Raw genomic sequence first — 25,776 nt, 5'->3', positions numbered from 1 at the left:
AAAAATGTTGTAAAGTGCATTTATTTATTTTGTTTTCAAAATCACAAGAGGTTTTGAATGTCATTTAGATATCACCAGAAAGGCACATGAAATTGCTATTTGATCCTTAACTAGTAATTGGTGATGTATGGTCAATGACAGAAACAAAAAGAGACGATATTATAAGGGAGGAGAGAGAAAAGAGGAACAAAAGGTATTTTTTTGGCTTAAAAAAAAATATGGGCCAGGAGTGGCGGCTCACACCTATAATCCCAGCACTTTGGGAGCCTGAGGTGGATTACTTGAGCCCAGGAGTTTGAGACCAGCCTGGGCAACATGGTGAAAATCCGTCTCTACCAAAAATACAAAAATTAGCCAGGCAGGTGTGGTGGTATATGCCTATAGTCCCAGCTACTTGGGAGGCTGAGGTAGGAGGATGGTTTGAGCCCAGGAGGTGGAGGTTGCAGTGAGCTGAGATCACGCTATTGCACTCCAGCATGGGTGACAGAGCCAGACTCCATCTCAAACAAACAAACAAACCCCCATAATTCAGTTCCAGTAAATCTGGGTAAAACAAAAACCACCACCACCACCACCACCATAAAAGGGCAGGGCAGGCTGGGTGCAGTGGCTCACGCTTATAATCCCAGCACTTTGGGAGGCTGAGGCAGGTGGATCACTTGAGGTCAGGAGCTCAAGACCAGCCTGGCCAACATGGCGAAACCCTGTCTCTACAAAAGTACAAAAAAATTAGTCAGGCATGGTGGCTCATGCCGGTAGTCCCAGCTACTCAGGAGGCTGAGGTGGAAGAATTGCTTGAACCCAGGAGGCAGAGGTTGCAGTGAACTGAGATTGTGCCAACCTGGGCAATGAGTGAGAGTCTGTCTTAAAAAAAAAAAAAAAAAGAATATAAAGAATATGGCAGCTCTGGAGCAAGCCAGTCCCATGACCCTGAAACAGAAAATTGCATAAAACTTGACCCTGAAACAGAAAACTGAATAAAACTCAAATGAGGAGAAAAGCAGGGGCACAGTGTCTAAATATTAGAGATTTCTTTTATTTTGATGAAAACATAATGTTTTAAGTTGTACATTTACCGTGAAAAGACTAATAAAACAAACACCTCTAGATATTTTCTTTCTCATCAGTAATAAAACTATGAAAACACTTATTTTCTATAAATCAGTCATATTTGAAAATGCTTAGGCCGGGCGCGGTGGCTCACGCCTGTAATCCCAACACTTTGGGAGGCCGAGGCAGGAGGATCACGAGGTCAGGAGTTAGAGACCAGCCTGGCCAACATGGTGAAACCCTATGTCTACTAAAAATACAGAAATTAGCTGTGCAAGATGGCAAGCGCCTGTAGTCCCAGCTACTCGGGAGGCCGAGGCAGGAGAATCGTTTGACCCCGGGAGGCAGAGGTTGCAGTGAGCTGAGATCGCGCCATTGCACCTGGGCGACAGGGAGAGACTGTCTCAAAAAAAAAAAAAAAAAAAAGAACAACTTCCTGTTCTTCCACCCAGTCAATGTGAAGATGATGAGGATGAAGATCTTTATGATGAACTATTTCCACTTAATAAGTGGTAAAATATATTTTCCCTTATGATTTTAATTAATTTTATTTATTTATGTATTTATTTTTTGAGACAGGCTGTCACTCTGCTGCCCAGGCTGGGGTGCAGTGGAGCAATCATGGCTCACCTTGACCTCCTGGGCTCAAGTGATCCACCCTATCTCAGCTTCTTGAGTAGGTGAGACCACAGGCACAGGTCACCATGCCTGGCTAATTTTTTTTGGTAATTTTTGTAGAGATGGGGTCTCCTTATGTTGCTCAGGCTAGTCTTGAATTCCTGAGCTCAAGCAATCCTACAGACCTGGCCTCCCAAAGTGCTGGAATTATAGGTATGAGCTACTATGCCTGGCTTAAACCTGCTAGTATCTTTCTGCTTGATTTTATATTTGTGTGTGTGTTGTTTTTGTTTTTGAGACAGAGTCTCACTCTGTTGCCCAGGCTGGAGTGCAGTGGTACAATCTCGACTCACTGCGACCTCTGCCTCCTGGGTTCAAGCGATTCTTATGCCTCAGCCTCCTGAGTAGCTGAGACTACAGGTGCCTGCCACCATTCCCGGCTAATTTTTGGATTTTTAGTAGAGACAGGGTTTCACCATGTTGGCCAGGCTGGTCTTGAACACCTGACTTCAAATGATCTGCCTGCCAGCCTTGGCCTCTCAAAGTGCTCGGATGACAGGTGTGAGCTACAGCACCTGGCCTCTGCTTGATTTTAACATGCACTTTTTGTAGTCCTTTTTCTGTAGACTTGTTATTTTAGCTTTACCATTTCCAATGAAATCTTCCAATCTATAAACAATGCCTAACTCTCTGAATAAACAATAGTATTACAGAATCATGACCATTAATGTTAATGCTGATATATTATCTTTATTCCATGATAATTATTTCTATAGATCTTTATAATTTCGTACTAATTGAAAACATTACATTTCCTATATATAAATGCAGCTGAGTTTTTTTTGGCATATACTTTGTAGTTGTACTTTAATATCTTTGAAGAACAGCTAGCCTGGGCAACAGAGAGAGACCCCGTCACTACTAATAAAAAAGAAAAAAAAAATTAGCCGAGTATGGTGGTACATGCTTATTGTCCCAGCTAGCCAGGAGGCTGGGGTGAGAGGATCCCTTGAGTCCAGGAGTTGGAGGCTGCAGTGAGCTATGATCATGCCACTGCACTTCAGCCCAGGCAACAGAGTGAAACCCTATCCATTAAAAAAAAAAAAAAAGACTAGTTATATATCTTATATGTAGTTTCGGTCTTGTCTTATAGCTTAAAATTATCTCATACCAAATAGGTAGAGTATTGATAAAGATAAAAAGTAGAAGCATTTTTGCAGCCCAAATTTCTAGAGAATACTTGAAGAAAGGGAGTTAAGTGTTCTCAGCATTTTCCAAAGAACAAAACTAGACTGGTTTGGAGTTTGAATTAAATGAATCTCAGATGAAAATGTAAAATATAGGATTTATTTTCTAGTTCCAACTCACATTTCTCAGAGTAACCAGAGGACTGGCAAACTCTAAAGCTATTAATACCATAGCTAAAAGGCCCTGCAACCTCATGATAGCTAGAAAATCCACTAACTTTTGGGAGGCCACAGGACACATCTATACCTCTCATCGAGAAAATTCTTAAGAGGCATCAAGGAGTGTAGTACAGTGATGAGAGAATAGATTCTACAAATTGTGGACTACGACTATGACTCCATGTCTAGGCTGATCAAAAGAAACTTAAATTAGGTGTTGACTAGGTCTGTCCTCTGACATGCTAATTCTTTAAACAAAATTTTAAGGCCGGGCGCGGTGGCTCATGCCTGTAATCCCAGCACTTTGGGAGGCTGAGGTGGGCGGATCACAAGGTTAGGAGATCGAGACCATCCTGGCTAACATGGTGAAACCCTGTCTCTAATAAAAATACAAAAAAAATTAGCCGGGCGTGGTGGTGGGCGCCTGTAGTCCCAGCTACTTGGGAGGCTGAGGCAGGAGGATGGCGTGAACCTGGGAGGCGGAGTTTGCAGTGAGCTGAGATCACGCCACTGCACTCCAGCCTGGGCGACAGAGCGAGCCTCCATCTCAAAAAAAAAAAAAAAAAAAAAAAAAAAAATTTTTAAGAATAACTAAGATCGGGCTGGGGGTGGTGGCTCATGCCTGTAATCCCAGCACTTTGGGAGGCTGAGGCAGGTGGATCACGAGGTCAGGAGATCGAGACCATCCTGGCTCACACGGTGAAACCCCGTCTCTACTAAAAATACAAAAAAAATTAGCCGGGTGTGGTGGTGGGTGCCTGTAGTCCCAGCTACTCCGGAGGCTGAGGCAGGAGAATGGCGTGAACCCAGGAGGCAGAGCTTGCAGTGAGCCGAGATCATGCCACTGCACTCCAGCCTGGGCGACAGAGCGAGACTCCGTCTCAAAACAAAACAAAACAAAACAAAACAAACAAACAAAAAGAATAAAGAATAACTAAGATTACTAAGTTTTTCTTTGAGTATGCAAAAATAATTTTGATAAGACACTGAAAATGAAAACATGTAAGAAAGCAATAAATAGGTGTGAGAATCTTCCTAGAAGTTAATTTCCAGTTAAATACCGTTCTTAGATCCATCATCTTCTTAGTTTTCCTCAAGGTTACATAGGAAGCTATTGTTGAAGATTCGGGTGTTGGTGATTTTGCTCTTGGAGGGACTACTCCAACAGGAAAGTGGGAACCTAAAAATTAAAACAGCAGTAAGTTTTACAAAACATCTTTTATACAGCATTGTTTTCTTTTAGCTTACTTAATTTCTGACACTTTAAAATCAGAAAGCAAATTTACTTAAAAAGAGTCAGGCTGGCCTGGTGCGGTGGCTCACGCCTGGAATCCCAGCATTTTGGGAGGCCGACGCAGGCGGACGACCTGAGGTCAGGAGTTCGAGACCAGCCTGACCAACATGGAGAAACCCCATCTCCACTAAAAACACAAAATTAGCCGGGCGTGGTGGTGCATGCCTGTAATCCCAACTACTCGGCAGGCTGAGGCAGGAGAATCACTTGAACCCGGCAGTCGGAGGTTGCAGTGAGCCAAGATCGTACCATTGCACTCCAACCTGGGCAACAAAGAACGAAACTCTGTCTAAAAATAAAAAAAAAGAGTCAGGCTGGGGGTGGTGACTCACGCCTGTAATCCCAGCACTTTGGGAGGCTGAGGCGGGTGAATCACCTGAAGTCAGGAGTTTAAGACCAGCTTAGCCAACATGGTGAAACCGTATCTCTACTATAAAAAATACAAAAATTAGCAAGGCATGGTGTCAGGCGCCTGTAATCCCAGCAACTCAGGAGGCTGAGGCAGAAGAACTGCTTGAACCCAGGAGGTGCAGGTTGCAGTGAGCTGAGATTGCGCCACTGCACTCCAGCCTGGGTGACAGAGAAGACTCTGTCTCAAAAATAAATAAATAAATAAAAATAAAAGAGTCAAAGTCAGTCAATGATACCCAGATAAATTTACGATTATATTTAAAAATAAAATTCTGTTCACGTCTGTAATCCTAGCACTTTGGGAGCCTGAGGCGGGACGATCACTTGAGCTCAGGATTTTCAGACCAGCCTGGGTAATATAGTGAGACCCTGTCTCCACAAAAATTGAAAAAAAAAAAAAAAAAATTAGCTGGGTGTGGTGGTGCACACCTATAGTCCCGGCTACTCAAGAGGCTGAGGTGAGAGGATCACTGCAGAGGTTGCAGTGAGCTGAGATCGCACCACTGCACTCCAGCCTGGGCAACAGAGCAAGTGAGAACTTGTCTCCTTAAAACAAAAAAAAGAAAAAAGAGAAGAAAAAATTGTACAGATTAACTGATGACATTTTTAAGAACATTAATTATAAAATGCCCTCTTTTGGCCAGGTGCTGTGGCTCATTGCCTATAATCCTAGCACTTTGGGAGGCTGAGATGGGAGGATTGCTTGAGGCCAGGAGTTTGAGACCAGCCTGCTCAACACAGACCCATCTCTATTAAAAAAAAAAAAAAAAAAGCCTTCTTTGTCATACTGATACATCTCTATCGTCATCCTAACAAGTTAGCTCAACCTAAATGTTCTTAATTTCTGCTTGGCTTTAAGAAATCATACAATATTGCCTCAAAGTATCCACTAACAACGTTAACAATAGCTAACTATAGGTTCTCATTTTCACTTTACCTTCTGTATTTTTCTTTTTTTTTTTTTGAAATGGAGTCTTGCTCTGTCACCCAGGCTGGAGTGCAATGGCACGATCTCGGCTCACTGCAACCTCTGCCTCCTGGGCTCAAGCGATCCTCCCACCTCAGCCTCCTGAGTAGGTGGGACTACAGGCATGTGCTACCACGCCTGGCTAATTTATTTTTTTGTAGAGACAGGATCTTGCCACATTGCCCAGGCTGGTGTCGAACTCCTGGGCTCAAACCATCCTCCCGCCTCAGCTTCCCAAAGTGCTGGGATTACAAGAGCATGCCACTAGGCCCAGCCAGTCTTTTTTTTTTTGAGATGGAGTTTCGCTTTTGTTGCCCAGGCTGGAGTGCAATGGCGTGATCTCGGCTCACTGTAATCTCTGCTTCCTGCATTCAAGCGATTCTCCTGCCTCAGCCTCCTGAGTAACTGGGATTACAGGCAAACTATACCACCACACCTGGCTAATTTTGTATTTTTAGTAGAGATAGAGTTTCACCGTGTTGGTCAGGCTGGTCTGGAACTCCTGACCTCAGGTGATTTGCCTGTCTCGGACTCCCAAAGTGCTGAGATTACAGGTGTGAGCCACTGCGCCCTGCCTCGGCCAATCTTTTTAAGTGAAGCATTCAGTCCAATTATATTTGTTGTAATTGCCAATGTATTTAGATTTATTTGTAACAATGTATTTTTTTGCTTTGCATTTTCTCCAGCTTCTTTTCTTTTCTGGATTATCTTTCTCTCCTTCCAGAGTCCTGCTGTGTTGTTCAGGTTGAAGTGTAAGTGGCACGATCACAGCTCTCTGCAGCCTTGACAATTTCTTTTATCTTATACCCTAGCATGCATACTTAAACTTATGAAAGTCTAAATAAAGTTAATCAAGATTATTACCATGATTCAGAACAAAACAAAGATGTTAAAGCATATTAATATCAATAAACTTCCTCCTCATTTATATGCTATTGTTGTCAAATAGTTGTATATGCTTAAAAAAAAGCTAAACACATTTTTTACTTTATAAAATAGAGATGAGGTCTGGTTATGTTGCCCAGGCTGGTCTTGAACTCCTGGACTCAAGCAATCCATCTGCTTCGGCCTCCCAAAATGCTGAGATTACAGGAATGAGCCATCATTACCAGCCCATTTAAAGTCTTTGTTGTGGCCAGGTGTGGTGGCTCACGCCTGTAATCCCAACACTCTGGGAGGCTGAGGCAGGCAGATTGCTTGAGCCTAGAAGTTTGAGACAAGCCTGGGCAACATGGTGAAACCCTGTCTCTACAATAAATACAAAAATTAGCCAGGTGTGGTGGCACAAGTGTGTAGTCTCAGCTACCTGGCAGGCTGAGGAGGAAGGAGGCTACAGTGAGCCATGATCGCACCACTGTACTCCAGCCTGGGCCGACGGTGAGATCCTGTCTCAAAAACAAAAAAGACTTTGAATAAGGAGACAGGATTAGGATGAGAAAGAAAAGGTGTATACATATTAAAATTTTAAGATGCCAGTATTTTTAAATTAAAAAAATGACATTAGATAACCTAGAAAAATATTCTGACAATGAAAAAAGCTACGTGAACATTACTATCACTTAGGTGTTTCTTGTTTGTTTGCTTTCGTTTTTTTTTTTTGAGATGGAGTCACTGTCTAGGCTGAAGTGCAGTGGCGCGATCTTGGCTCACTGTAACCTCCGCCTCCCAGTTCAAGTGATTCTCCTGCCTCTGCCTCCCGAGTAGCTGGAATTACAGGTGCCCGCCACCACACCTGGCTAGTTTTTGTATTTTTAGTAGAGACGGGGCTTTGCCATGTTGGCCAGGCTGGTCTTGAACTCCTGACTTTGTGATCCGCCCGCCTCTGCCTTCCAAAATGCTGGGATTATAGGTGTGAGCCACCACGCTAGGCCTCGCTTAGATGTTTTTCAAACTTTACTTAGTGATCCTTTAATAGATTACAAAAATCAGTCCAGTGGGTTATGATAAGCACTTACTTTTCTAAAAAGTTTTACATTTTGTCACACTTGCATTATCTCTGCATAAATACATACACATTCTTTCTGGCGAATCCTTTAAAAGTGGCAGATGCTTTTGTCCTACGTGTTTCAGAATTCACATACTACATTCTACTACACAACCACAATATCACAATCACACTGTTAGCTAATATCTAGACCATGTTTAAATTTCCACTAATTGTCCTACTTTAGAGATTCTTCTTTTAAACCATGGTCCAATCAAGTTTCAAACAGTGCGATGTATCTATCTGTTATTTTTGTGTATGTGACGGAGTCTCACTCTGTTACCCAGGCTGGAGTGCAGTGGCACAATCTTGGCTCACTGCAACCTCCAACTCCCGGGTTCAAGCGATTCTCCTGTCAGCCTCCTGAGTAGCTGGGACTACAGGTGTGTGCTACCATGCATGGCTAATTTTTTGTATTTTTAGTAGAGACAGGGTTTCATGTTAGCCAGGATGGTCTCGATCTCCTGACCTTGCGATCTGCCTGCCTCCACCTCCCAAAGTGCTGAGCCACCGTGCCCAGGCGTGAGCCACCGTGCCCAGCCAAACTTTTGTATTTTTAGTAGAGACGGGGTTTCACCATGTTGGCCAGGCTGGTAGAGTTTCCATTTCTTGGGAGAGTTTTTTTTTTTCTGTTTTTGGTTGTTGTTGTTGCTGTTGTTGTTGATTTCCTGACCTCAGGTGATCTGCCCGCCTCGGCCTCCCGAAGTGCTGGGATTACAGGCGTTAGCCACCTCCCCCCAGCCTATCTATCTTTTTAATCTAGGATAGTTCTCTCTCTACTCTTTTCTTTAAGCAACTGCCTTCTAGAAAAATGACCAGCATTAAGAAAAAAATCAGAGTATACATTACAGAAATATTATTTCAGAATTTACTTTGTAGAAATTGTGTGAACATTTATTTCAGCCATTAATATCTTATGCATAATTTTAAACATACACACAGAAAAGACCCTGTCCAGGTGTGGTGGCACATGTTTGTAATCCCAACACCTTGGGAGGCTGAGGTGGAAGGAATGCTTGATCCCCAGAGTTCAAGACCAGCTTGGGCAACACAGCAACACCTTGTCTCTACAAACACTTAAAAAATTAGTTGGGTATGGTGGTGTGTGCCTGTAGTCCCAGCTACTCGGAAGGCTGAAGTGGGAGGATCACCGAGTCTGGGAGGTTGAGGCTACAGTGAGCCATGTTTGCTCCAGTACAGCAGCAGCTCAGGTGACAGAGCCAGACCACATCACAAACAACAAAAACAACAAAAACCACCAGAAACAGAAAAAAAAAAAAAGAAAACTCTCCCAGGAAATGGGAAACTTTAAAGTTTGACACAAACTTATTTCTCAGTAAAACCTAATCTGATGTGATGTCTTTTATTTTTATTTTTATTTATGAGACGAAGTCTTGCTCTGTTGCCCAGGCTGGAGTGCAGTGGTGCGATCTTGGCTCACTGCAGCCTCCACCTCCTGGGTTCCAGTGATTCTCCTGCCTCAGCCTCCCGGGTAACTGGGATTACAGGCACGCGCCACCATGCCCAGCTAATGTCTTTTATTTTTAGCATTTATTTGTGCCACTCGGAATGGAATATTGTAGAAATAGTGTTAAAAAAAAAAAGGGTGCTGCCTCATACTAGCTGAGATGACATATATCATTTATGGGCCATTTTATCTTTTAATATCTGAAAATTTCTTAATTTAGAAACTCATCAGAGTCCAAAGGTTTCAGATAAAGGGTTGGACTCATATATGAGTCAACATGTAAATGGAATCTACTACTATTTTAGCAGTAAATTGTCTTCAAAAACAAAAAACAAGAGGTAAAACATATTACAAATGCTGACCTTTAACAACTGAAGTTTCTATCTCTGAAACAGGTTCTGATTTTTCTTCTCCATTAGATTCATCAACTTCTGCCACTGTTGTTAACTCTGGTTCACTCTTGTAGAGTCTATAATCTGGACCCTTGAAAGGAAGACATGTAATTACCCTAAAAAACTGCTAAAAGTTTCTTTTAGAATGTTTACCGCTAAAGACACAAATCAAACTCTAAAAATTAGTAGCTCTAGTGAGCCATCTGGGATATAACGCAAATAATACCTATGTCACAACTACATGGAAAGAAGAAATTTGAGAAATTTTTGAGTGGCAAAACTTTGTTTTAATATTAAGAATATTTCTGGCCGGGTGCAGTGGCTCACACCTGTAATCTCAGCACTTTGGGAGGCCAAGGTGGGTGTATCACCTGAGGCCAGGAGTTTGAGACCAGCCCAGCCAACATGGTGAAACCCTGTCTCTACTAAAAATACAAAAATTAGCTGGGCATGGTGGTGTGTGCCTATAATCCCAGCCATTCAGAAGGCTGAGGCAGGAGAATCACTTGAACCTGGGAGGTGGAGCTTGCAGTGAGCTGAGATTGCTCCACTGCACTCCAGCCTGGGAACGAGTGAGACCCTGTCTCAAAAAAAAGAAAGAATATTTCTGTTCCTCTTAGGAACAAAGTCACATTTTTATGATGGAATAATTGAGGGCTAAAAATAACTATATTAATTCAATAAATTTTCATTCACAAGGTAGTCTTAGGCCCATCCAAGCACTAAAATTCCTGTCACAGACATTTTGTTGTTCTCAAATTAGCTCAATTCTAATTTCCTTTTTCTCTTTGCTTATTATATCCTATATTATTTGCTTAACCCTAAACGTATTTCCCATTTTCAGGGGTGACATCTCTCCTTAGCAACATCCACATCTTTGAGTAGTTTTCCTAGACCAAAATGCCCACATCCCAGCCCCTTTACCATCCCTAGTAACGGTCTTTTTCTTTCTCACTTCTTTCTGATATGAAGGTATAATTTTGCCTCCAATACCCTAAAATGGTATATCTAAAATATGGCTGCTTCATCATGGGAAAAGTTACCACTTTATGAAAGTATGAAAAGTGCTATGAAATTATAAAATATTAAAATTATAAAAATATTAAAAATGAGAATAGCAAAACCAAAACAGGAAAGACACAAATTATAAAGTCATATATAAACCAAAAACTGCTGGCTAAAAATGAGGTTATAAAGGTTATAATAAAAAAAAAGTTTGAGTGTAAAATAAATTAATTTTCAAAAATGAGAGGACATGTACGATTGATTATTCTGTGGCTATTCCAGCCACTTACACAGTGAGATCCATTTCTTGGATATCCTTGAACTTGATACATCTTCTTTTCTTCAGGCAGATGAACTGGGCCCCTGCTATAACAGAGCAAGGAGCTGCTATCACTGGGCAGAGGGGGGATTATGGGAGGCTGCTCTGTAAAGTCATAGGACCGAGGAAGTGGAGGACGAGGTGGGACTACTTCCTCTTCCTAAAGATTGTAGAACAGTCACCTTATTTAGATAAGCAGATTGAATTAAGCATATCTAAATTATTTGCAATGGTATATTAACTTAAATTTACTTTAAGATACTAAAAGGGACACTGCCAAGCCAAAAGTCTAATAATGAAAAGTAAAATCAAAAATTTTTATCATAGCCAATAATTGGAATTTAACATATAATTACATCTGATTCTTTCCTGTAACATATAGGTTAGCTTCACACTGAAACTCAACATTGAAAGAGATTACTATTTAAAACTAATTACTGGGTTTCATTTTAATACTAGAAGGAAAGAACTGATTTTAAAATCCTATTCTTATATTTTCACAATTTATCTTATTTATTTATTTATTTGGTAGAGATGGGGTCTCGCTATAGTGCAGTGATTTGATCAAACATAGCTCATTGCACCTTTGAACTCCTGGACTCAAGGGATCCTCCTGGCTCAGCCTCCCGAGTAGCTGGGACCACAGGCACACCATGCCTGTCTAATTTTTCAATGTTTTATAGAGATGGGGGTCTTGCTATGTTTACCAGGCTGGTCTCAAACTCCTGGGCTCAAGACATCCTCCTGCCTTGGCCTCCTAAAGTGCTGGGATTACAGGCATGAGCCACTGTACCTGGCCCCCCAATTTTTAAGAGAGGAAAAAAAAAAGTTATCTCTTTGACTGGTTTTTATACGAAATTCAAAATAACAGATTCTTTTGGTTAGGTTGACAGTATCTCTTTGTAGTTGTAATTTCTTTATGCTATGCATGACACACAGCCAACTTAACTATCGATCATCCTATAAATTTTACATAGTATAACAAACAATGATAACCATTCAAACATTACTTAGATTAGAAAAAGTATGACAATGTTAAAATTCTAACATAGATAAAAAGCAGAGATTCCATTTTTTTTGCATTAAAAAAGGGAAGAAAAATCACATATTAGAAGCACCAAATTACCGATCCAATAAAATTTCAAGATTAAAACAATATCTGTTCAATATATTTAAAAAATATTTTTGTTATTAAGATTAGAGAAGACAATTACTTCTAGTTAATCTCTTAAGCATTAAAAGTAATTTATAATTAGAAAAACAATCCAAACTTACCTCATTTTTGTACTTAACTGTTGAGAAAGGCTTTGATCCTATCATACCTAGGAATATTAGAAAACGTAACTGTATTAAACATATCTTTCTAATACTATAAAAAAAGAACAATTTCTTTTGTTTTTTTGAAATGAAGTCTTGCTCTGTTTGCCCAAGCTGGAGTGTAGTGGCATGATCTCAGCTCACTGCATCCTCCGCCTCCTGGGTTCAAGCAATTCTTGTGCCTCAGCCTCTCGTAGCTGGGACTACAGGCGTGCGCCACCACGCCCAACTGATTTTTTTTATTTTTAGTAGAGATGGGGTTTCACCATGTTGCTCAGGCTGGTCTTGAACTCCTGACCTCAAGTCAGGCCACCTGCCTTGGCCTCCCAAAGTGTTGGGATTACAGGCGTGAGCCATCGCGTCCAGCCAAAAAAAGAACAATTTCATGTATCTTTTTAAAATTTATTTTTATTTTTATTTTTTGAGACAGAGTTTCACTCTGTCGCCCAGGCTGGAGTGCAGTGGCAAGATCTCAGCTCACTGCAACCTCTGTCTCCCAGGTTCAAGCGATTCTTCTGCCTCAGCCTCCTGAGCAGCTGGGACTATAGGTGCACGCCACCATGCCTGGCTAATTTTTGTATTTTTAGTAGAGACGGGGTTTCACCATATTGACCAGGTTGGTCTCGAACTCCTGACCTTATGATCCGCCCGCCTTGGCCTCCCAAAGTGCTCGGATTACAGGGGTGAGCCACTGCGCCCGGCTTATTTTTTTTTTTTTTATTGTTTTTCACTCTGTTGCCCAGGTTGGAGTGCAGTGGCGTAATCTCTGCCTCCTGGGTTCAAGCGATTCTCTTGCCTCAGCCTTCCAAGTAGCTGGGACCACAGGTGCGTACCACCACACCTGACCAATTTTTGCTTTTTTTTTCAGTAGAGCCGGGGTTTCACCGGGGTTTCAACATGTTGCCATGTTGGCCAGGCTGGTCTTGAACTCCTGACCTCAAGTGATCCGCCTGCCTCGGCCTCCCAAAGTGCTGGGATTACAGGCGTGAGCCACCATGCCTGGCCCATTTCACATATTTTAAATGAAGTCTTCAGTTTCTAATCATTCACTTACTGTTTTCAGAATCGGAAAGCAATTAGATTAAAAAAGCAACAAATATTTAAACAAGAGTATGGGGAAATGGGTTTTCTCAAACATTACTGGTATTAACATAATTTGAAATAATCCTTCAGGAGGGCAATTTGGCTGCAGCTATCAAAATGGAAAATATGTGCTTATTTCTCACCTTTTAAAATCCATTAAGTACTAACATGTGTTTAGTTGTATGTATTAATAATGTTCATTATGGCATGGCTTATGACAGCAAAAATAAAAAACTCTGGAAACAACATACATTATCCATCAATATGGAAATGGATAAATATATTACAGTTCCCTTATACAATGGATTCTTATACTGTATTGTTACGGAGAAAAAAAGAAAATTATTGAAAAATAGATATAGGATGATCCCAGTTCTTGTTGTGGGGATAAAACTTCTAAAGTGTAAACATTGTGGGTATTTATGATTATACACACAAGACAGTAATTATTTTTGTTTAGGTGTGGTTGACAGAGCTTTCGCTTTTTACTTTATAAATCTGTGCTCTGATTCAATGTTAAGAGTGCCTGTTCAGAAAAATGCATTAAAATAACAAAAGAAACTCAATTATATATGTCATTCCATTTAGACATTCAGTCATGTGCCACATACCAATGTTTTGGTCAGCAACAGACTACATATATGACAGTGGTCCCATAAGATTATAATGCAGCTGAGAAATTTCTTTTTTTTTTTGAGACAGTTTCCCTCTGCTGCCCATGCTGGAGCACACTGGCATGATCTTGGCTCACTGCAACCTCCACCTCCCGGGTTCAAGCGATTCTCCTGTCTAAGCTTCCTGAGTATTTGGGACTACAGGCATGCGCCACCATGCCTGGCTTTTTTTGTATTTTTAGTAGAGACAGGGTTTCACCATGTTGGCCAAGCTGGTCTTGAACTCCTGACCTCAGGTGATCTGCCCGCCTCAGCCTCCCATAATGCTGGGATTACAGGTGTGAGCCACTGTGCCCAGCCAGAGCTGAGAAATATCTATTGCCTAGTTGTTGCCCTCATGTCAGAGTGTAACACATTACCTTTTCTATGTTTAGATATACAAATAACATTGTGTTACAACTGTCTACAGTATTCAGTACAGTCACATGCTGTGCAGGTTTGCAACCTGGGAGCAATAAGCTATATACCACATAGCCTAGGTGTGTAGTAGACCATACAACTAGATTTGTTTAAGTACACTCTGATTGCACAACACAATCACCTAACAATGCATTTCTCAGAATGTAATCTGTCACCAAGTGACACATGACTGTAATACTGTGGTCAGTCACAAAATAAAATGCAAAGCTAATTTACCTATTTCTGTAGTACCTCTTTGCTGCTTATGTTTACTCAGCCCTTCCATGACATCTTGAATTCGCCAAAGTTCTTTCTGAATCTGTGCACGCTGAATTCCTGCTGATTCCGTCTATCAGTAAAAATGGATAGACCACATATAAGAAAAAAAATCATTCACTGAAGTTAAATGATTATATATTAATTATATAAATTATATTTAAAAATGCAAATTGCAGTGAATTAAGTGTTATGAATATTTAATATGATTGATGTGACTCTCCCAATTTTGCAATTCCAGTGGCAAATATAAAAGACTGAGCAGAGCAAGAAAAATATTTAATTTTCATACTTAAATATACTATTTTAAATCTTTCCAACAAGCTTTGTCTTGCGTTATTTATGATACCAGGAAGGCATATTGATTGAAAGGGACCAAAAATGGAAAATACAAACAGAGAGAATGAAAACAGAGCAGAAACAAACCCCAAAAGAAAAAATAATTTCTGGGAGGGGGAGATGTGGCAGGGCATTGGGGAATGGGTGAGAAATGGAAGGTGTACTAACTTCCTAGGTTCTAGAACATAAAAACAACAACAAAGGGACAGCTAACAAAATATATCAAGATGAATTTTGACTGACAGAGTTTAAATGTATTTTTTTATTTTTATTTTTTTTTGAGACAGAGTCTTGCTCTGTTGCCCAGGCTGGAGTGCAGTGGCAAGCTCTCAGTTCACTGCAGCCTCTGCCTCCTGGGCGCAGGTGATTCTGCTGCCTCAGCTTCCTGAGTAGCTGGGATTACGGTGCGTGCCGTGCCATAATTGTTGTATTTTGTGCAATGGCACAATCTCAGCTCACTGCAACCTCTACCTCCCGGGTTCAAGCAATTGCCCTACCTCAGCCTCCCGAGTAGCTACGATTACAGGCATGTGCCACCACACCCGGCTAATTTTGTATTTTTAGTAGAGACAGGGTTTCACCATGTTGGCCAGGCTGGTCTCGAACTCCTGACCTCAGGTGATCCGCTCTCCTTGGCCTCCCAAAGTACTGGGATTAGAGGCGTGAGCCACCGCGCCCGGCCAATTTTCTTACTTTTAAAATTCCACATCATGCCCTCAGGTTAAATACACTAACTGAAACCAAAATAAGATTACATTGGTTTTCTCCGAGATTCTATTAGAAATCTATGACTCTTATTCATAAATAGGGTAATAATAACACCATTCTGGATAATAGTAAACACTATTCTAGGAACGTAACTTTATTTTTAAAAACAGGCAATGACATACAAAAACTGTCACATTGCCTAGAACAATATTTTCTTTGGCTGAGTATCAGTTATTAATGACTATAGATATTAGAATATAATCAGTATTGCATCAATATGCTAAAAAAGTCTTCTAAGGAGTAGAAATATGTTTTCAGCCAGGCACAGTGGCTCACACCTATAATCCCAGCACTTTGGGAGGCTGAAGTGGGCGGACTGCTTAAGCTCAGGAGTTCAAGACCTGCCTGGGCAACACAGAAAAACCCCACCTCTGCCAAAAATACAAAAACTTAGCTGGGCGGGGTGGTGTATGTCTGTGGTCCCAGCTACTTGGGAGGCTGAGGTGAGAGGATCACTTGAGCCTGGGGGAAGAGGTTGCAGTGAGCCAAGATTGTGCCACTGTCCTCCAGCCTAAGTGACAGAATGAGACTCTGTCACAGGGGAAAAAAAAAAGCAATGTTTTCAAAGTCTTCCAAGCACTTGGGAGTTGATCAAAAGATTAAAAAAAGAAAAAGAAAACGAAAAAGAAAAAACTCAAGAAAAAAAAGTCTATAAGCCTAAAGACTATGAATTAATGCTGCTCCAAAAAGGCACTACATAACCTAAGTTATCTAGTTTTCCAAGCTACAGCCTGGAAGCATCAAAAAGTAAAAAAAAAGAAAGTACTCATGCAAGAGCCAAACACAACGACAGCCCAGAGATGTAAATACTGACACAGAGGATGGGAAGATCACTATAAATAACAGATCCTTGCACATCTATATACAACATGTATTACTTTTATAAAATTTAAAAGATATATATATGTATAGACACATTTTTGCCAATCTGAAAGGGTATACAATGCAAATCTAATTTTTATTTTATTTGCATTTCTCTGGTTACTACTGACTTTGAACTATTTTTCTTCTTCTTTAATTTTTTTTGAGGCTGAGTCTCACTCAGCCACCCAGGCTGGAGTGCAGCAATGTGATCTTGGCTCACTGCAACCTCTGTCTCCTGGGTTTAAGCAATCCTCCTGCCTCAGCCTCCCAAGTAGCTGGAATTACAGGTGTGTGACACCATGCCCAGCTCTCCTTTTTTTTTTGTATTTTAGTAGAGATGAGGTTTCGCCATGTTGGCCAGGCTGGTCTCGAACTCCCGACCCTCAAGTGATCTGTCTGACTTGGCCTCCCAAAGTGCTGGGATTACAGGCATACGCCACTGTGCCCAGCCAACTCTGAACTATTTTTCAAACACCTGTTAGTAATTTGAGTTTTCCTATGATTAGTTACTCACGTTCTTTGTATGTTTTTCTAATGGACTATTTCTCCAAATCAAAAAGAAAAACTTCCTTGCAAATCTAGATAGTTATCCCTTGTTGAATTTTTGAGGTCAAACATACATCCTCCCAGTAGGTCATCTTTTTAGTTTGTCTATGTTGCCTTCATTAAGGGTAAATCATTAACTTTGATAAAACCAAATGTTGTTCAACAATGCTCTCTTTCTTTCTCTCTCTGCTTTGTGGATATTTATGGTCTGCTGCTAAATTCTCTATTCTGTTCCATTGGTCTATTTTTTCCTGTACCATGTTTAACACTATAGTTTTGCATTATGTTTCCTTGTTTATTTATTTAACAAACACTTATATAGTGTGTTTTATATGCCTGGTTTTATTCTACATGCTGCAAAAATATAAACATATTTATCCTCATAATAATCTAGCAGGAGTAGGTATTATTTTATTTTATAGTTGTGGAAACTGAGACCCAGAGTTGTTATGTAACTGGTCTAAGGCTGTATATGCAATGTTATCATTCATAGAGTATGACTTCTCGTTCTTTTATTTTTTTTTGAAATGTCTTAACTACTTGTGGTTTTTATTATACCTTAAAAATATTAGAGCCATTTCAGAAATGTCTTTAGAAAATTCTACTGGAAATTTGGTTGGAATAAAATTGCATTTACAGGAAGAATTTTCATCGTGATAATGTTAAATCAGACCATCCATGAATATGGTATACCAATTACACCTCTCCATTAATTCAGGTCTTCTCTTATATCCTATAAGGTTACTAAATTTTCATAATAAATATATTTTTTGGCAGGTTAAATCTGGGATTGGCAAATTTCTGTGGCCTGCAGCCTCTTTTGGTATGGCCTGTGAGTTACGAACAAATTTTACAATTTTTAAGAAGTTATAGCTGGGCACGGTGGCTCATGCCTGTAATCCTAGCACTCTGGGAGGCCGAGGCGGGCAGATCACCTGAGGTCAGGTGTTCAAGACCAGCCTGGCTAACATGGTGAAACCTTGTCTCTACTAAAAATATAAAAATTAGCCAGGTATGGTGGCACATGCCTGTAATCCCAGCTACTAGGAAGGCTGAGGCAGGAGAATCACTTCAACGTGAGAGATGGAGGTTGCAGTGAGCAGAGATCACACCACTGCACACCAGCTTGGGCAACAAGAGTGAAACTCTGTCTCAAAAAAAAAAAAAAAAAAAGAAGTTATAAAATAACAAAAAACATTAAATAATATGTATGTCACAGATCTGGCCTTTTACAGAAAGTTTGCTGACCTCTAGTTATATCTTAGGTATTTATAGCTATTTTTCTAGTGTATTTAGCATCTCATTTTTGTAGCTGATTTCTTTTTTTTTTTTTTGAGATGGACTTTTGCCCATCACTCAGGCCGGAGTGCAATGGTGTGATCTCCGATCACTGCAACCTCTGCCTCCCAGGTTGAAGTGATTCTCCTGCCACACCTCCCGAGTAGCTGGGATTACAGGTGCCTGTAGCTGATTATTGTAGCTGATTACTGACAGTGTAACTTCAGTGTCCAATACAGAAGTCCCAGCCACATGTGGCCATTTAAATTTAGATAAACTGGGCTTGGTGACTCATGCCTGTAATCCCAGCACTTTGTTTTTTTTTTTTTTGAGACAGAGTCTCCCTTTGTCGCCCAGGCTGGCATACAGCTGCGTAATCTCCACTCCACTGCAACCTCTGCCTCCCAGGCTCACGCGATTCTCCTGCCTCAGCCTTCCAAGTAGCTGGGAACACAGGTGCCCAGCTAATTTTTGTATTTTTGTAGAGGTGGGGTTTCACTGTGTTGGCCAGGCTGGTCTCAAACTTCTGGCCTCAAGTGATCCTCCCACTATGGCCTCCCAAAGTGCTGGGATTATAGGCATGAGCCACTGTGCCCAGCCGATCCCAGAACTTTGGAAGGCTGAGGTGGGAGGATCACTTGGGCCCAGGAATTCAAGGTTTCATCTACGATCATGCTACTGCACTCCAGCCTGGGTGACAGAACAAAACCCTGATTCAATAAACAAGTAAATAAATTTAGATAGTTAACATGAATACAACTAAAAGTTCAGTTTTAGTTGTATAGTCACAATAGTCACATTTCATATGCCCAACAACTACATGTGGCCAGTACTATGCTGGAAAGCACAGATGGAGGGCAGCTGAATTTCTGATTCACCTTACTAATCTTTTTTTTTTTTTTTTTGAGATGGAGCTTCGCCCTTGTTGCCCAGGGTGGAGTACAATGGTGCGATCTCGGCTCCCTGCAACCTTCACCTCCCAGGTTCAAGCGATTCTCCTGCCTCAGCCTCCAGAGTAGCTGGGATTACAGGTGCCCGCCACCAAGCTCGACTAATTTTGTATTTTTAGTAGAGATGGGGTTTCACGATCTTGGCCAGGCTGGTCTTGAGCTCCTGACCTCGTGATCCTGGCTAATTTTGTATTTTTTAGTAGAGATGGGGTTTCCCCATGTTGGTCAGGCTGGTTGGTCTCGAACTTAACTAATTTTTCATTCATTGTATTGATCTGTCTGTTAAGTCCATGCATTTCCAACTAAAATATTCAAATTTACATTGGGTCATAAGCATGACGTAACTTTTATTATTTTCTTAAACATATATTATCTGCGTTCCTCAGAGCAACATTTTAAGACAAGTATTATTATTTCTTTTTCTTTCTTTTTTTTTTGAGATAGAGTCTCGCTCTGTCGCTCAGGCTGGAGTACAGTGGTGCGATCTCAGCTCACTGCAACCTCCACCTTGTGGGTTCAAGTGATTCTCCTGCCTCAGCCTCCCAAGTAGCTGGGATTATAGATGCCTGCCACTACACCTAATTTTTGTATTTATAGTAGAGACAGGGTTTCGCCATGTTGGCCAGGCTGGTCTCGAACTCCTGACCTCAGGTGATCTACCCACTTCAGCCTCCGAAAGTGCTGGGACTATAGGCGTGAGCCATTATGCCCGGCCAAGTATTATTATTTCTATTTTATAGATAAGAAAACTAACCCTTGGAACTAGGTCTCAGATCTGTTTGCTTATTACCTGGATTCTTTATAACAAATGGTGCTGTATCTTCCCCTATTCTAATAATATGTCAGTCAACTCAACAGGCCAAATGTAATTTCACAAAATGAGAGACATTTAATACAGAAAGGATTAGAATAATTTTATTAAGAAGATAAAATATTGGCTGGGCGCAGTGGCTCACGCCTGTAATCCCAGCACTTTGGGAGGCCGAGGCAGGCGGATCACCTGAGGTCAGGAGTTTGAGACCAGCCTAATTAACATGGAGAAACCCCGTCTCTAAAAAAAAAAAAAAAAAAAAAAAAAAAATTAGCCGGGCTTGGTGGTGCATGCCTGTGATCCCAGCTACTCGGGAGGCTGAGGCAGGAGAATCGCTTGAATCCGGGAGGCAGAGGTTGCGGTGAGCCAAGATCGCACCATTGCACTCCAGCCTGGGCAACAAGAGCAAAACTCTGTCTCAAAAAAAAAAAAAAAGATAAAAAAATTCATTATTTGATAAATCCATATATTTCAACATCTCAATACCAAGTGACACAGATGGACCTGTGAAAGGATATTTAGGAAACTGTAGAGCTGAGACCGATAGGAGCACAGAACACTACAGGGCTCACCATGTGCCCAACAGAACAAAGAACTCTTAAACAAGAGGGGATGGTCTACTTTGTGAGATAGTAAGATTCCTGTCATTAAAAGTATTCAAATCCAGGTCTCAGCTAGCCAATAATGTAAAAACTGTTATGGGTATGCGTAAATCTAACAAGGTGGATTGTACAGTACCAGTAAAAACAGTTAAAACAATATAAAGAATATTATACTTTTGTACCTGAACTTCACCAAGGTGATCCAGCTGCTCTTGCATCTGGTTCCTGGTAACAGTTACATCGTATTCTAACTTATCATATTCTCTCCATGCTCGTTCCAATTCCTAAAACCAAAAAGTGTTAATTACTTTAATGGGGAAAATGTGCTTTTATGGTGTTATCACTCCAATTGTAACTTTCTAGATTGTAGAAAGTCATATAGTTTATACTTAGCAAAACAGGAATTTTTATAACCATTTTTGTCCCTTTTTAAAACTCAATTCAACAAAAATTTACTAAGCAACGTAAGTATTATTGTGCTGCTGTTTATTTCCTAAAATGTAGAAGAGGCATAAATAAAGCATTTTCTTATCTGTCTTCATTAAAAGTTCTCCATGAATGAAATTACTTTGTATTTTAGCATATTGGAATTTCAATAACATCAGAGGCTTGACATGACTTTACTTACAATAAGCTTATAGTAATACAATAAAACAAATGAATTTAGCTAGCTATTTAAACAATTCAGTGAATCCTGTTTGTGAAGACTCAATACAGACACTATTATCCATCTGTACTTTTCTCCTGTGGAAAAAAAATCACCCCAAACCAATAATATCACAGAGAAGATTTTGATGTTTGGTCTTTAACAGCTTGTCATTTGTTGAATATAGAATAATTCTAGAGGTGCTTAAAAATACATCATCTGTGAGACGCAGTGGCTCACATCTGTAATCTCAGCACTTTGGGAGGCTGACGGGGGCAGATCACTTGAGCTCAGCAGTTTGAGACCAGCCTGGCCAACATGGGGAAACCCTGTCTCTACTGAAAACACAAAAATTAGCTGGGCCGGATGACTTGTGCCTGTGGTCCTAGCTACTTGGGAGCCTGAGGAGGGAGGATCGCTTGAACCTAGGAAGCAGAGGTTGCAGTGAGCCGAGACTACGCCTCAGGAGGCTGAGGCAGGCAGATCACGAGGTCAGGAGTTTGAAACTACCTGACCAACATAACGAAACCCTGTCTCTACTAAAAATACAAAACAAAACAAAACAAAAAAAAATTAGGCAGGCGCAGTGGCAGGCGCCTGTAATCCCAGCTGCTTGGGAGGCGGTGGCAGGAGAATCGCTTGAACCTGGGAGGCGGAGGTTGCAGTGAGCCGAGATTGCGCCATTGCACTCCACCCTGGGTGACAGTGCGAGACTCCAACTCAAAAAAATAAATAAATAAAGTAAAAGAAAAAAAATAAAGAGCTATCTTATTTTGTATATTCTGTAACTAACTTAAAATGACTTTAGAAAATTTAGGTGATTGGCTTGGTGTGGTGGTTCTCGCCTGTAATCCCAGCACTTTGGGAGGCTGAGGCAGGTGGATCACTTGAGCCCAGGAGCTCGAGACCAGCCTGGGCAACATAGAGAGACCCCATCTCTACGAAAAAATACAAAAATTATCTGGGTGCGGTGGCGCTTGCCTGTGGTCCCAGCTACTTGGGGCAGGGCTGAGGTGGGAGGATCGCTTGAGCCCAGAGGCGGAGGTTGCAGTAAGCCAAAATTGTGCTACTGCACTCCAGCCTGGGTGACAGATGAAGACCATGTCTCCAAAAAGAAAAAAAAAAAAATTGAAGCTATCTTGCCAGTCTTTTTTTTTTTAATAAAAAAAAAAATCTTAGGTGAAGAAAAATTATTCAAAATGTACTGGGAAAACAGATGTGTGCCATCACCCCTATGCCCGGCTAATATTTTGTGTGTGTGTGTGTGTGTGTGTGTGTGTGTGTATATATATAATATATATCTATATTTTATATATAGATATATATTATATATCATATATAGATATATATGATATATATTATATATCATATATATTATAAATCATATATAGATATATATTATCTATATTATATATAGATATATATGATATATATTATATATAGATATATATTATATATATAGATATATACATATATTTTTGGTAGAGACAGGATTTTGCCATGTTGTCCAGGTTGGTCTCTAACTGCTGGTCTCAAGTGATTCCACCAGCCTTGGCCTCTCAAAGTGCTGAGATTACAGGTGTGAGCCACCACACCTGGTCAGCAAATTCTTTTTACATGAATAAATATGAAAATTAATTTCCTTTAACAAAAATTAATTCTAGCCATGGTTTATTTTGTGTGCACCACAAAAACTGCAAATTTAAATAGTGAGTCTTTGATGGCTTTAGGGAGGGTAAATGAAGACAACAGATCCAATGACAGCCCAGTGGCTAAGAGGGTATTACAGGCTAACACCTAAGCTCCCTTGTGGAAATGCCAGAGTTCAGGGTAGGCTTAACTGCACTGCAGAGGCATTTAAGTATAAGAACATTTCAGGATGGTAGGAATCCTTCTCTTTCTTAAAGAAAGATTAAAAATACAGATTGAGAGCTAGACATTCCTTTATCAGTATTTTAGAAGTGAAGAGGCACAGTATACTTTCAATTTTCCTAACCTGGAGAGTCCTGCCACTGAACTGGCCCAAGTCCTGTAATCCTGCTAGGCCTACCTGTTTCTGTCTTTACCTCAGCTCCTCAAACATGATTACCAGGTGGGTAGGAACACAAGACAAAAGAGGACAGTGAGGAAAGGGCAGCAATGGCACAACACATTTCCTCCCAACATCTGGCTGGGTATTTCATTAAAGAATTTACTAGATTATATGAGTACCATGCTAATAATCTTTAAATATGACCTTACTTACTTGTGGTCAAGAAGCTAACATAGCAAGATAATTTAAAAGGGCTAACACTTTTCAAATACACAATTACCTTAAAATCTCAAGTACTTGCCACAAAATAGTGCTTTCAATAAAAAGTAGAGAATGCCAGGCTATACAGTTAAGAGAATAAATGAAGGCCAGGTGCGGTGGCTCACGCCTGTAATCTCAGCACTCTGGGAGGCTGAGGCAGGTGGATCACAAGGTCAGGAGTTTGAGACCAGCCTGGTCAACATAGTGAAGCCCTGTCTCTACTAAAAATACAAAAAAAATTATCTGGGCTTGGTGGTGGGTGCCTGTAGTCCTAGCTACTTGGGAGGCTGAGGCAGGATAATTGCTTGAACCTGGGAGGTGGAGGTTGCAGTGAGCCGAGATGGTATCACTGCACTCCAGCTCGGGCGACAGTGAGAGACTCTGTCTCAAAAAAAAAAAAGAATGAATGAACTCTTTTTTGAGACGGAGCCTTGTGCTGTCGCCTAGGCTGGAGTGCAGTGGCACGATCTCGGCTCATTGCAACCTCTGCCTCCTGGGTTCAAGTGATTCTTCTGCATCGACCTCCCGAGTAGCTGGGATATTTGTGGGATATTTGGGACTACAGGTGCGCACCACCACGCCTGGATAATTTTTTTTTATTTTTAGTAGAGATGTGGTTTCACCGTGTTAGCCAGGATGGTCTCGATCTCCTGACCTCATGATCCGCCCGCCTCAGCCTCCCAAAGTGCTGGGATTACACCCATGAGCCACCCACGGCCAGACTTCTTTTTTTTTGAGATGGAGTTTCACTCTTGTTGCCCAGGCTGGAGTGTAATGGTGCAATCTTAGCTCACCGCAACCTCTGCCTCCTGGGTTCAAGCGATTCTCCTGCCTCAGGCTCCCGAGTAGTAGGGATTACAGGCATGCGCCACCACGTCTGGCTAATTTTTGTATTTTTAGTAGAGACGGGGTTTCTCCATGTTGGTCAGGCTGGTCTTGAACTCCTGACCTCAGGTGATCTGCCCGCCTGAATGAATTCTTTCAATCTGGAACTATATGGATGAACCTCGTAAGTTAAAGGAAGCCAGGCAAAGAGTATATGGTTACACTTCACATAAAGTTCAAGACTGAGTGCAGTGGCTCATGCCTGTAATCCCAGCAGTTTAGGAGGCCAAGATGGATGGACTGCTTAAGCCCAGGAATCTGAGACCAGCCTGGGCAACATGGTGAAATCCCATCTCTGCAAAGTATACAGAAATTAGGCATGGTGGCGCATGTCTGTAGTCCCAGCTACTTGGGAGGCTGAGGTGAGAGGATCGCTTGAGCGAGGTGGAGGTTGCAGTGAGCCGAGATTGTGCCATTGTACTCCAGCCTGTGTAAGAGACTTTGTCTCCAAAAAACAAGTTCAAAAATAGGCAAAACTCATCTATAGTTTAAATGTCAGGTGCTAGGCTATAGCTACTCAGGAGACTGGACAGGGGAAGGATCACTTGAGGCTAAGAGTTGGAGGCTGTGGTGTGCTACGACTGCACCTGTGAACAGCCACTGCACTCCCATCTGGGCAATGTAGCAATACCCTGTCTCTAAAACAATTTAAAAAAATTAAAGGAAAAGAAAGAAGAAAAGAAAAAGTCTGGTAGTGTTCCTTTTGGGAGAGGAGCCTCTGGCATGCTAGTAAAATTCAATGTCTCGATATAGATATTGGCTAAACTCCTAAACTGTGTGCTTTTCTGAGAACATGTTATATTCCAAGAAAAGAAAAAAATAGTGTGCGTGTTGGGCAGGAGGAGGGATTGCTGCAGAGTTTTCTAGAGACACGGTTTTGCTCTGCTGCCCAGGCTAGAGTGCAGTGGCATGATCATAATTCACTGCAGCCTTGAACTCCTGGGCTCAAGCGATCCTCCTGCCTCAGTCTCCCAAGTAGCTAGGACTACAGGTTTGCACCATGTCCAGATAATTTTTTAATTTGGGGTTTCACCATGTTGCTCAGGCTGGTCTTGAACTCCTGGGTTCAAGCAATCTTTCCAAAGAACTGGGATTATAGGTGTGAGCCTCTGTGCCAGGCCAGACTTTTTT

At 41.1% G+C, this 25,776-nt stretch overlaps 1 protein-coding gene across 24 annotated transcripts in view; it reads right to left on the bottom strand.

Annotated features, from left to right (window-relative positions):
- The window catches only part of PLEKHA5 (pleckstrin homology domain containing A5), a 242,398-nt gene that overhangs the window by 17,033 nt on the left and 199,589 nt on the right, over nucleotides 1–25,776 (bottom strand). For 8 of the 24 annotated variants that reach the window (XM_054526907.2, XM_054526909.2, XM_054526919.2 and 5 more), the window contains 6 exons: nucleotides 21,004–21,105; nucleotides 14,625–14,736; nucleotides 12,190–12,236; nucleotides 10,886–11,074; nucleotides 9,561–9,681; nucleotides 4,136–4,254 (listed from right to left, as the gene is read on the bottom strand). In XM_054526907.2, the coding sequence (XP_054382882.1) occupies nucleotides 4,136–4,254; nucleotides 9,561–9,681; nucleotides 10,886–11,074; nucleotides 12,190–12,236; nucleotides 14,625–14,736; nucleotides 21,004–21,105 (690 nt within the window). Of the gene's footprint in view, nucleotides 1–4,135; nucleotides 4,255–9,560; nucleotides 9,682–10,885; nucleotides 11,075–12,189; nucleotides 12,237–14,624; nucleotides 14,737–21,003; nucleotides 21,106–25,776 lie in introns of those variants that run through there. The other 16 variants (XM_024256698.3, XM_054526913.2, XM_054526915.2 and 13 more) reach the window with 4 other exon arrangements.

Source organism: Pongo abelii, chromosome 10 (assembly GCF_028885655.2).
Source record: "Pongo abelii isolate AG06213 chromosome 10, NHGRI_mPonAbe1-v2.0_pri, whole genome shotgun sequence".
In the NCBI taxonomy this organism is placed as follows: domain Eukaryota; kingdom Metazoa; phylum Chordata; class Mammalia; order Primates; family Hominidae; genus Pongo; species Pongo abelii.
The sequence above is the reverse complement of the archived record's forward strand: the minus strand, read 5'-3'. Positions and strand labels throughout refer to the sequence as shown.